A 12,872-nucleotide genomic window follows, 5' to 3' on the forward strand; every position below is an offset into this window, starting at 1 on the left:
AAAAAATCTCCTTGGCCCCTTTCCCTGATTTGAGGTTCCTGTCTAGGGGTCTAGCTTCCTTTCTCCGGCATCCACCAACACTTTCTTCTGTGCAAGGCCAGATCACTTAGGCTCTATGGTGTCTGCGGCAACTACTCAACTCTGTCACCCAAGTGTGAGGGAGCAGCCACAGGTCATCTCTAAATAAGTGTGACTGTGTTCCGATTAAGACTTTACTTATGGACACAGAAATTTGGTTTCTTCTCATTTTCATGAAATACTATTATTCTCTTGACTTTTTCTCCCCAGCCACTTAGAAATGTAAAAACTATTTTTAGTCCGTGGGCAGTACAAACACAGGAGGTCCATCAGCATTTGCTGCCTCTTGACATAGAAAATGTCTGGTGGACAACTAAAACAAACCTTGGCGGATCATCCTCATGTAAATGTGGAAAAATCACCAATTTTTCCTTTTTCCTCAATTGCATCATTTTCTGCTTACTGTGAAGGTAGAACTGCATTATAGATCTTCAACTATAGGTTCCTCACAAAAATAAATGAAAATGAGAGAGACGGGAGAATTTAATGGTGTAAACAATTTTCCTCACTGGCCAACTCAATCAGCACATCCCTTGAGGGAGTGTGTATAGGCTGGGAGATCGGAATCTGCTCTTCTCTTGGCTGGCCTGATTCTATAGGCTGCTCACAGCACACATATCTCGCTTCATGGAGTGTCAGTTTACAGTCTGAATATGTACTTTTTTCGCACCACATTATTCCTAAACACAAGTTAGCACCTTTATCTGACACTCAACTGACTAAAGAGCAAACTATTCTAATGCTGAAGGATGGGCTGACCTACTGGATTTGCTAAATGAGAGGATGTGGGTTTCCAGTGGGTCACCATATGATGTACACTATGGAAAACATAAGGGATTTTTCCAGTGGTAATTTTAAACATTTAAACTTAATTATTTAAAATAATTTAATTATCTAAAATTTTCCCATCACGCACTAAGTTTTGAGGTCATTTAGACGTAAGGGACAAATGTATTAATTTTTATTTCTTAAAAAACAAGTATCAAAATATGAACTCAATATGTAATGTTCCTAAGAAGAAAAAAGGCCGGCAGAGACATACAGACGTGGCGAGTCTTGTCGCAAGCAGCAGGTATCCAAGTGGCTTCCAGCCAGTCGTCCACACAGACAATAGGCGATGTTTCTAAGAGTCCATGCAGTAATAAAATACTGACACCATGTTTCTAGAAAGGAGCACTAAACTCCCATTATCATTTGAAATGGAAGATGGTAGTAAATACTATCTTCATGTCATAGATGAGGAAACTGAGGCTCTGAGAAATGTAAAGCAGCTCAGCTAAGGGTACAGTGAGTCAAGCTGGTGGGGGTACAAAGATTAAAACTTGGTGCATCATGCATTTTTCAAGCTGCTCACAATCACAAAAGACAGCAGTGACTGGAATATCAAAGAATATTCTCTCCTGTGAGACAGTCACAGAGAAGACTTAGGCCAGAGCGGGATGGCACAGGGCAGAACAGCTGGAGGGCTCCCACAGCATGAACAACACAGCAAGTCAAAACAGGAAAAAACGAAGCCCAGATTCGCTAACCCTCAAAGATAGATATAGATCTTTAATTTAAAGGAGAGAAAGTTTATTCATGGAGAAAACAGTTACTGAACACCCTTGGGGCTTTTTTAGTCCAACAATTAAAATTGCATTAAAAAGCCAACAGGAAGAGTTTAGACCTAAAAGAAATCTGGAGAAACTACTGCTCCCCTTCCCTTGGCTTTATATATATTTTATCTTTTAGGCAAGAGAGATAGCTGTGATTAATTTCTTTCTTAGGAGATGAGGTTTCTAGTTCCATTGTCTTAATGTGTATGGGACTTTTCTGTGAAAGCCAGAGAAGACAGAAGAAAAGATCACTGGATGGCTGGAACAACGAAGGTGAGACTAATGGTTGGTTCCTGGAACCACAGTTTTACCACAAATCACTAGATGGGGTAGCAGCAGGGGTGTCAGGTTTCCCATTAATAAATCTGAGGTATTTAAGGCTCCAATAACATGGAAACTCACTCCCACCTCCCTCAGAGGTAATGGCAGAGGCTGGAAAGGCTATTCTGGAAGGTCAAAGCTCCTTGGACTTCCACATACATTAGTGCCAACATCTAACCAGACTGGACCATGTCCAACATGAGCAAAGTGGCTAACTGCTTTACTCTTCAGGATGGGTTCCAAGGCAGCACTATGATCCATGATGAGCTTTTCCCTGTCTTTTTGGCTTGTCCTGATGCTAGAGTCTATGGTAATACAAGAAAGCATGGCCATTTACTGTGAGACCTGCCTGAGGAAAAGAACGGGCTCTCCAAGTCTCAGCTGTCAGGGTTTAACTTCACTCGTTTTACTTGGCAATTCTTGTCGTCCAGGTGGCAGAAACCTTCTGTGGTGATGTCTCTTTTCTTCTCCTCCATGGATTCCCAAGGGAAGTCCTGGTCTGTGGCCAGTACCTGTCGGACAGTCATGTTCACACGAGCGGTTTTCAAGTAGCTGGTGCACACCTGCCAGTCCTCCTCAGAGCAGGGCTCTACCACTGAATCTCTGGGGAGGATGGCTGGGAGAGGTGTCTCTAGGCAGCATGGCAGGCTTTCCCCTTGAGGACTTGGAAGGACCCTTGGGACTGCATGGTTCAACAGGCGGCTGAAACCTGACATTACCATGATGTCACCACTGTGCATAAACATGGCTGTGGGCGCTTCATCTCTTTTGAGGCCACCCAGGAGAAAGATGGCAGACTGTCCGAAGCTATACAAAAATAAGTAAAACGATACACAACAGTAAGTTTCTGTTACTAACCACGGCCGGGAAAGTTACTGCCAACCGCATTCATTTTGAGTTTCATCTTGACACTTACTGCTCTCACATCCTCCTTTTTAATCTGTGCTAAGACCCCTCCCTTTTGGCTTGTGTCTCTAAGTGACCAACCCATGATCTGCTGATTGAACTTAGCATAGCCCACAGGACTGATACAATATAAAATTTGAAGCACTTAAATAAGCAGATTAAAAATTTAGTTTTAATATTACCGGTTTAAGTTTTAGTGATGCATCTTTAAGATTTAAGCCTTCCAATGAATTGAGTCCCTTACTGTATTTATCATGCCCATTCACTTTTTAAGATTTTATTTATTTATTTGAGAGAGAGAGTGAGCAAGAAAGAGAGCACATGAGCAAGGGCAGAGGGACAGGGAGAAGCAGACTCCCCTGCTGAGTAGGGAGCCCGATGTGGGGCTTGATCCCAGGACCCTGGAATCATGACCTGAGCCGAAGGCAGATGCTTAACTGACTGAGCCACCCAGGCAGCCCGCCTGTTCAGATAAGGCAATTAACAGAAGACACTGTTCAGGCACTTTCTTTGTGAACTACAGCTGCAGCACTTTGCCCAATTTAAACTTATGTTTAGGGAGGCAAGGTAGTAAACTAGTCAGGCTTCTGTGCTTTACCCTTCCCTATTCCAAAAAGGTTGCTCGTTTCGCCGTATGGCCTTACACTTGCCTATTCCAAAGACACTAATGATACCTTTCAATACAAAAGGTGGACTCCATGCATCTTACACAGAAATATTAACTCTAATTTGGTTACTACTCTTAAGGAAGAGGCTAATTTTACTTATGATAACATTGTTAAGACACCCAGAAGTAAAAGATTATAGAGTCCAACCATTTCTTAAAGTCCTATGTTTTTATTTATTTTAGCTAGAAATGCTTTAGCATAAGGAATGAGGGACAGAAAGTAATCCCAAATCCCTAGAACCAGCTTACCTGAAAGACAGCAGGGGTTTGGAGTGATCTAGTTCAGATCTGTCTACGTGGATTCCCAGGGTGGAGTCCAATCTGTAGTAATTCAGGATACCTGCCTCGGCTCGGAAACCCTGAAACCCACAGGCTGTAGCTACTTGCTCTGAGAGGAAAGCCAGGTCAGAAGGGAAAGGTGTGTAATGATCGGCTGAGTATTTCTTTGATAAAAGTAGGGAAAATAAGAAAAATAAAAAATGATCTCAGGAAAATAGGAAACTGTGACATAAGATTAATTACCACTTTAAAATTATCTGACTTACATGTAATCCTAACATAGCATGATTTATCCATCTGTTTTTGGGGTATCCAGTAATCCAATAAGGAAATGTTCAAAATTGCGAGCACCTAGGACATGGCAGGCACCATGCTGTGCAGTGCTAAATCAGACAAGTTCACCCTGCATGGAGTCTACCTGTGAAGCAATTACTACGTTTCCCTCTGGTGCACTTTAATCCCAAATAGGATCATTCTCATAGGACAAAAAAGCAACTCAAAACTGTCACTGCCAAGAGGCACATGATGACTAAATGTAATGTGGTATCTTGGAACAGAAAAAGGACCTCAGTTAAAAACTAAAAATAACTGAATGAAAGCTAAGAAAATATGAATAAAATATGGACTTCGCCATTTTAATAATGCATTAAATTGGTCCACTAATTGAGACAAAGGTACCATAATAATGTAAGATGTTGATAGGGAGAACTGGGTGTGGGAACTCTGTACTATCTTTTCAACTGTCTGTAAATCCAGAACTATCCTATATTAAAACAAAGAAAGCAAGAAAGCAATTCAAATACAACAGCCAGTTTGGTTTTGGGCCCCTCAGCCTGCAACATGGCACACTGCCAATTTCACTGGTCAGTCTGACGGGATGACATGCTCAGAACATCTGAACTGAAACTAACTTATACCATGGTCAAGGCAGGACCTTAAAATGGAAGTAATTTTCAGCATTTACCTTCCTGGACTATTTTTAGCATGTAAAGATCACAATATCCCTCTCTCCTCTCTTAAAACAAAACCCATCAAAGGGCAGAACACTCACTCTCTCTACAAAAGCCTGCAGTTTAGGAGAACGACAAGGTGGCAGTCTCCTAGGCAGACCAGGGTGAGGGCTGCTGGCCATGTAAGCCTGCGGCAGCCTGATGCCCCTCCTCTGTCTTGCTGCTGCTCTTGCGTCTCCCTTTGCCCAACAACCTCAAACCACACCAGCAAATCCACTTCCGCCTCACATCTCCGCTAGTGCCCTGACGTATCCCAGCTGTAGCAACAGGGCATAGCTCTGGCCAGAAGTGAGCTTTAACTTCAGGTTAAGGCAGACTTTTGTGAAAGGCCATTAAAGGATGGCCAAGCCTCTTCAGTTGGAATTTCTGTGTTTTATTTTTTCCTTCTTTTCCTTAAGTGCAAATAAGAAGAGTTCCCATTTAATTTCCCAAAACTAAGGATACAGCTAGAGAACTATAAGGTTTTCTCTACCCTTTCAAGTTTCAGTCCTTCACAAGATCAACTAGTCAGAGGTACTGTTCTAGCACCAGGTTACCTCTGTGAGCTTTCAACCCTATCCCCAACTATCTATATGCACTAGTCTTCTTACTTCTCTTTCTTTTCTCTGTTGAGTCACTCAGGGTTTCCGGTAATTTTTCACTCCACATTTTTCTTAGTAAATGAGAGTAACTTTAAGTCCTTGGGGAATACCAGTATCAGCAATAAATATAACATCATAAAAAATAAGCTAACATGTATCATGTTAATGTATTTAACTTCTCAAAACAAGCCGGCACCACTGTAATCACGATGCGGGTATTATGCCTTTGACGCTCACGCCCCCCTTCCATAGGATAGGCATGCACTATCCTATGGAAGGCCAGATTCAACTCCGGGCTGGCTAACCCAGAGAGAATCACCTGGCTATTTCCCCAAACACAGATATCCAGTCTTCCATTAAATCTGCATTACTGAAAGTAGTATGTCATGAACATTTTTGAACAACATTTATCATTATTTTGAGCAGTTAATTTAATTATTAATAAGCCGGGTTGACTGAAACTATGGAGCTTTTAGTAAGTAACTAGTTAGTAGGAAGACGGTCTTTACCAATCTCTTCATTCAGTTTATTCTCAAAATTAGTCCTTCCACTTGGTGTCAAACATCTCATGGAGACAAGAGGCACTAGGCTGCCCGTTAAAGAGGAGGTCCTTTTGGAAGAATGGAGGTCAGGAAAGAAGAAATTGTACCTCAAGAAAACACTGAACTTCATTAACTGCAGGACATTCTTTCCTACCTGTGTCTTGCTCAGAACTTATATAGCAGGCAAAGGTGTCTTTTGTGAGCTGACAGAGAACACCAGAAGTATATGGAGCTCCTTTTACTCCAAATAGATATTATGTAGAAAATAGAAGCTCGGGGTGCCTGGGTGGCTCAGTCAGTTAAGCGTCTGCCTTTGGCTCAGGTCATGATCCCAGCATCCTGGGATTGAGCCCTGCAGTGGGCTCCGTGCTCAGCAGGGAGCCTGCTTCTCCCTCTCCCTCTGTCTGCTTGTCTACTTGTGATCTCTCTCTCTCTCTCTCTCTGTCAAATAAATAAATAAATAAAATCTTAAAAAAAAAAAAAGAAAATACAAGCTCAACAAACACTAAACAATAATGGAAATAAAGATTTTGAGAATTGCTCTTGAATGCAGTAAAGAAAAATCTGTACCCCTGAAACATACTTAGAGAAAGCACCAATGACTTCTGATGAAATGATATAACCTAAGGGCGTATGAAGAAATTTTCTCTTTGGAGAAATTATTCATTCCTCTTGAGACACTGTTATCGAGAGGATTTTAAGAGATAAAAGAAAGAGATCCTTCCACAAATGGATAAGCTGACACTTTACAAACTTGGCCAAGAAGACATCCAACTACTGAGCCCAAGGAGTGAAAAAGTGAAGACAATAGAATTTGCAAGGAAATTTGCATACCTTACTGTCCCAGTTATAATGGTAGCCTAGGGTCACCCAGCGCAACTTCTCTAGTAAACTTCGGGGTCTCCGTTTATTTGCTTCTTTGTACCTGTGAAGATTGGAGACAAAAGAGGATTTATTCACCTCAAATGGCAGCAACAGCCCTTTGCATGCATGGAATTTGGTATTCCTTGGTATAAGTTGTTAGCAAAGATCTTGACAGGGGAAGTGAGAACAAATGAGTTGACTAAAAAACATGTTAGCATTTCTTTTTTAAGATTTATTCATTTGACAGCGAGAGTGTGTGTGCGTGCGTGCTGGGGGGGGGTGGTCGGGGGAGGGGCAGAGGGAAAGAATCCCAAGCAGACTCCCTGCTAAGTGGGGAGCTGGACCCAGGGCTCGATCTCAGGACCCTGAGATCATGACGTAAGACGAAATCAAGTCGGACACTTATGCCCCCATGTTAGCATTTCTGATTTTTAGTCCTTGGTTCTAAATCCTCTGCTGAACAGTATCAATTTTATATTATTATTATTTTTTAAAGATTTTATTTATTTATTTGTCAGAGGGAGAGACAGAGCACAAGCAAGGAGGGGGGCGCTGAGGGAGAAGGAGAAGCAGACTCCCCACTGAGCAGGGAGCCCGATGTGGGGCTGGATCCCGGGATTCCACGATCATGACATGACCTAAGCCAAAGGCAGATGCTTAACCAACTAAGCCACCCAGGCACCCCCATGTTAGCACTTCTAACTTTTAGTCCTTGGTTCTAAACCCTCTGCTGAATGGGATCAATTTTAAATGGCAAGTCTCCAGCATCTCAATAATGATAAAACAAGAACAACACAGAAATGTCTTTATCCGTCCATTGGAAATGGGACCAAGGGCACTATGGGTAATTGAAAATTTGGCTAATAGAACATGTTCCATTTGGTTTGCTGAAAGTGAGGTATGATTAATCATAACTATCACTATGTTTATAATGATGGTGGCTTCCCAGAATTATAGGTTGGGGGAAAAAGTTTGGCAAAATATACACTGTTTACAATCAAAAATAACTGGTTTAACATGACTTCTTCAACCCTGTCTAACATAGCTTAGATAATTGAGGCTTAGCTAACAATTAAGGACCACTGTAATTGATTTGGTTTCTGACATCCCCTTGTTCAAACACAGTCTTCTGTAAAACAGAGAGGTGCCCTTTCTGCAATTATATCCTGTCTGATCAAATCTATGGGATTAACTACTCTTTTTCTAAGGAGGAAGAAGCTTCTTTGATTTACCTCTAAATGTCTAAAAATACGAGAATGCTAGGCCTGATAATTTTAGGGTTTGTTTTTCCTATGTAATTTACATCAGCAAATGAACAAATATTTTTGTCCAAGAACCACTGCTGTTTAAAAAAGAAAAGATTAGACTGCTTTAAGGACTTCATATTTTGACAGGAAATGACAGATAAGTATAAGAAAAAATGAAGGGAAAATTAAAGGCAGTATAAAATCTATACTAAACTGAATACCACAAGACTTTGAGGACCACTGGAATTAAGAAAAAGGAGAGCTCAAAGTTAGCTGTCTAATCAGTTAAGGCCTCATGACAGAGTTGGGAGTTGAACATGGCATTGAAGAATGGCCAGCATTTAAACAGACAGTGAAGCAGTGGTCAATACCTGCATACCCCATGAGCAGAAGCAAAGGTTTTATTAGAGGCTCACACTGTAAGTGGCACTCATCTTGACTGACAGAGCTTACAGAATAGATGCTATCTGTCCTCACAAAGTTTACATTCTAAGGACATCATGACACAGATATCCATCAAGACCACTAGCTAAAAGGAATGGAACAAACATCAATTTACTTAGGACAGCAGTGTAGAAAAGAGGCAGAGCAGATCTGACTGCTATCCTCTGAAAGTCCTGCTTGCAAGGTTGGCTGTTGGCGGGCATCTGGAACTTGGAATCTGGGGAGGTTCACACCATTCCCGGAACTGCTGTTCACCGTGCCTAAACTTTTTATGCAAAACAGTATGGTTTATGTTAAACAGCTGCCTTCCTTCTGGGAGTCTGGAATTTGGTTTGTGTCACACAGAAACTATGGGACCAGCCCCTAGTAAGAACCTGGGCACTAAGCTTCCCTGGTAGACAACATTTCACACATGTTGTCACAACTTGTTATTGGGGGAATTAAGTACACCTTCTGTGGCTTCACTGGGAAAAAACCCTGGGAGCTTGAGCCTGGTTTTCCCAGGACTTTACTCAATGTGTCTTTTCCCTTCACTGATTTTGCTTTGTATTCTTTGAACTGGAATAAATCTTATCCATGAAGACAGCTATGTGCTGAGCCCTCCTGGTGAATCACCAAAATTGGGTATGGTCTTGGGGACACCTTGCACATGAGAAGACAGATAATGATTAGCAGTTCAGGGGAAACAATATATATACGTGGCCAGTGACTGCAACTAGCTGATGTGAACAGTTACCACGTAGAACTACCATTAATTATTTACATTTTCTATGTGTAAAAACTAAAAACTGGAAAGAAAAAAAAAAGGAATGCATAGTTACTAACACAACCTGAGTTCTACCAATGTTTCTTCAGCTAAAGACATAAATAAAAAAGAACTCCCTGATGATCCCCTCTGGAGAACATAAGCTATTTTAGTAGCCTTGGGATAGAAAATAAGAATGACCTCTCATTTCTGGATTCATGTGAATATTGTGGTTAATAGTGCATACCCCACTTAGTTTCTGCCAAGTGGTTTCCAAATTTTAATGGTCAGGAGAATCACCTAGAGGGCTTGTTAAAACTCAAATGGCTGGGCACAGGCATATAAATTCTGATTCAGCAGGTCTAGGACAGAGCCTAAGAACCTGCATTTCTAATAAGCTCCCAAGAGATGGGGATGCTGAATGAGGGACCACACTTTGAAAAACACTATTCTAGCCAAAATTAAAAAACAAAACAAAATACCTTCCATCTTTCTAGATCAATAAAGGATTATTTTATTCTTGATGGAGAACTCATACTATTAAATCAAAATTAGATCAATCTAAACAAATAAAGGTAACAACGAGGATCTAAAAATAATTCAGGGGGCACCTGGGTGGCTCAGTCAGTTAAGGAGTTGCTCTTGATTTCGGTTCAGGTCATGATCTCAGGGTTGTGAGATCAAGCCCCACGTCAGACTCCACACTGAGGATGGAGCCTGCTTGAGATTCTCTCTCTCCCTCTCCCTCTGCCCCTCCCCTCCACCACCCTCTCTAAAATAAATAAATGAAAAAAAAAATTCAGAAGGCAATGGTATTTTAGACATTCGACAATAGTATCACCAAGCTGCTTTTCCATTGAGAGTCAGTCTAATGTTCCTTAAGAATGGGGCATACACTATTACAATTAACAGGTTTGTGGTATTGTTAACAATAAAATCATCAAAAGCATAGTAATAAGCATGAATAGAATCATCCTATATTACACCTTTTAAAATCTGTTCTTTTAGAAAACCAAAAGAACATCTCTTTTCTACCTTAATTGTATCACTATAAGGAAGACTTTGGGCTTTGCCTTGTATTATTGAGGGGGCCCGTGTAAGGGTATAAAACCATTAAGCCCAGGCCACCTTACAAAAAGGAAAAAAAAAGCTTAAAGACTTGAGTAGTGAAAGAATAGCTGTGATCATTGAGTGCGCCATTTTGAGGATGATTCTATACATACACACATTTTGTGTATGTGTTAGAGCCATGTAGGTATAAGACTCCACCCCTCTGCGAACACAATTTCAATTCTTTTCTTTGTATGGAATTTCTGGTAGGAAAGTAACAATAATTATTAAGACTGGCCTTCAAGATGTGAGAGCAGGACTGGCCAACACTAGCTACTTCCTGTCTCAGCACTACTTAGGGACCATTCTGGTCCCTGTGGGCTTTGAGTAACAAAGATTCCAAAAAATTCAGTCTTGAACACTGAATAGTTTAAGGCCAAAACCAAGTTTAACCCACTCCCAGATGATTTTCAAGCAGGCAATACTGACAGATTAATAAGGGGGATGGGCTGTTTTCTTTTTAAACCTGAATTGTCCAAACGGAGGCCAGGAAGGCTCAGTGCCAATAGAGCTGCCATATCCATGCTAAGAATGCAAGGGATATGTTGGCACCTAACTTTAAATCTTTATCCAATTAACCAAAAGAATGTTTTCAAGCAAGTATGACCCTGATTATTGGTTCTCACTGCAAAGAGAAAACACGCTATGCTCCCTGCCCCTGCTGCAGCACCAAGCACTGGCAGGAGGATGACGGACGGGTGAGCTGGCCACCTTCTCCCCTGGTGAATGTGCCCACACAGCAATTTGCTCACTTTCTGTCATGGATAAGTGCTTCATGTAAGTGCTGGTATTTCTCTCAGCAATCATGTCCTCTGATGCTGCTTTCAACTGCACCCTAACTGGGTGGAAATGAACTCTCCTGCTTGTCCGTTCTTCGTGCAGTGGTAGTTTGAGTGTCATAACTAAGCACTGGAATTTCCTTTTCTTCCTTGCTTCAAGGGACTTTAGTGAATCATTATGAAAGCAAAAGTACTCAGGGCAGAAAATGTCTAAGGTTGTTTATGATAAAAGGCCTTAAAAATCCTATTACAGATACTTGTTTTTCAATCATTTTTTTAAAGTTTTACTTAAGTAATCTCTACATCCAATGTGGGGCTCAAACTCATGATCCCAAGATCAAGAGTTGCCTACTGACTGAGCCAGCTGCACACCCCACTTTACTATGGTCTTTATATGTAACTGACACATCTCCCTCTCTCTGACTTCACTCCTAAGCTCAGTTTCCTATTTCCAAAGGCATACTGGACATCTTTGCCGGGATACTCCACACGCATTTCAAAAACATTAACCCCCAAGCTACACTATGGATTGTCTCTGCTCCTTCTCGTCCTCCAATCCTATTTCCATTAAAAATCTTAGTATACAATGTTACAATGAACATGGAGAGGCAGGTATTTTTTTGAGACACTGATTTTTTTCCCCTTTGGTTATATACCCAGAAGTGAAATTGCTGTATCCTCTGGTAATCCATTTTTTTTTTTTAAGTAACAGTGGATTTTTTTTTTTTTTTTTAGATTTTATTTGACAGAAGGAGAGAATGCACAAGCAGGGGGAGCGGCAGGCAGAGGGAGAGAGACGAGCAGACTCCTTGCTGAGCAGGGAGCCCGATGTGGGGCTTGATCCCAGGACCCTGAAATTATGATCTGAGCTGAAGGCAGACGCTTAACTGACCGAACCACCCAGGTGCCCCTGGTAATCCTATTTTTAACTTTTGGAGGAACCTCCACTGTTATAGATAAATAATTCCAACAGCCAAGACAAAGAAACAACCTGAGTGTCCAGTGATGGATGAATGGATAAAGAAAACATGATACACAACATATAAATGAATACCATTCAGCCACAAAAAAGGAAATCCTGTCATTTGTGATAACATGAACCTTAAGTGCATTGTGCTAAGTGAAATGTTAGGGAAAGACAAACACTGTATGATCTTACTTGTATGTGGTAACTAAAAAATCTAAACTTGCAGAAACAGAAAAGACTGAAAGCTGCCAAAGGTGAGGGTAGGTGGGTGTAGATAAATAAGTTCTGAGGATCTAATGTAAAACGTGGTGACTATAGTTAACAAAACTGTATTGTGTATTTGCTAAAAGAGTAAATCTTATTCTCATCACACACAAAAAAAATTTTTATAACTAGGTGAGGTGACTTAACTCACCAAGATAATCGTTTTGCAATATATAGATACCAAATTGTTATACACCTCGAACTAATATAATATTAGTATCTAGGAATAGGAGTATCTTTGTTATTCACAGTGGGCCCTATGACCACAGCTAAGTTTATGCTAAGGAGATGACTCAGGATGTGAGCTTGTCAGGCTAGAAAAACCAATCATGTGATTAGAGGGATTGAGGCTTTCAGTCAAGTGATACTAGCTAAACCTCAGGGCCTGGGTCGGGGGCTAGAAACTAAATAAAATCATGTGACTAATAATTTAATCAATCGTGCTTAAGTAGCGAAGCCCTCCAAAAAAACTG

General features: G+C 41.0%; 1 protein-coding gene across 1 annotated transcript in view; it reads right to left on the minus strand.

Annotated features, from left to right (window-relative positions):
* The window catches only part of ALKBH1 (alkB homolog 1, histone H2A dioxygenase), a 23,434-nt gene continuing 10,562 nt past the window's right edge, over positions 1-12,872 (minus strand). Inside the window, exons 4-6 of the mRNA XM_025869542.2 lie at positions 6,814-6,904; positions 3,817-4,010; positions 1-2,801 (exon numbers count right to left, since the gene is read on the minus strand). Of these exons, the coding sequence (XP_025725327.1) occupies positions 2,372-2,801; positions 3,817-4,010; positions 6,814-6,904 (715 nt within the window). The 3' untranslated portion in view covers positions 1-2,371. The remainder of the gene's footprint in view (positions 2,802-3,816; positions 4,011-6,813; positions 6,905-12,872) is intronic.

The sequence above is a fragment of the Callorhinus ursinus genome, unplaced genomic scaffold (assembly GCF_003265705.2).
Source record: "Callorhinus ursinus isolate GAN/ISIS: 27379988/994484 unplaced genomic scaffold, GSC_fseal_2.0 scaffold8, whole genome shotgun sequence".
NCBI classification, from domain to species: Eukaryota; Metazoa; Chordata; class Mammalia; order Carnivora; family Otariidae; genus Callorhinus; species Callorhinus ursinus.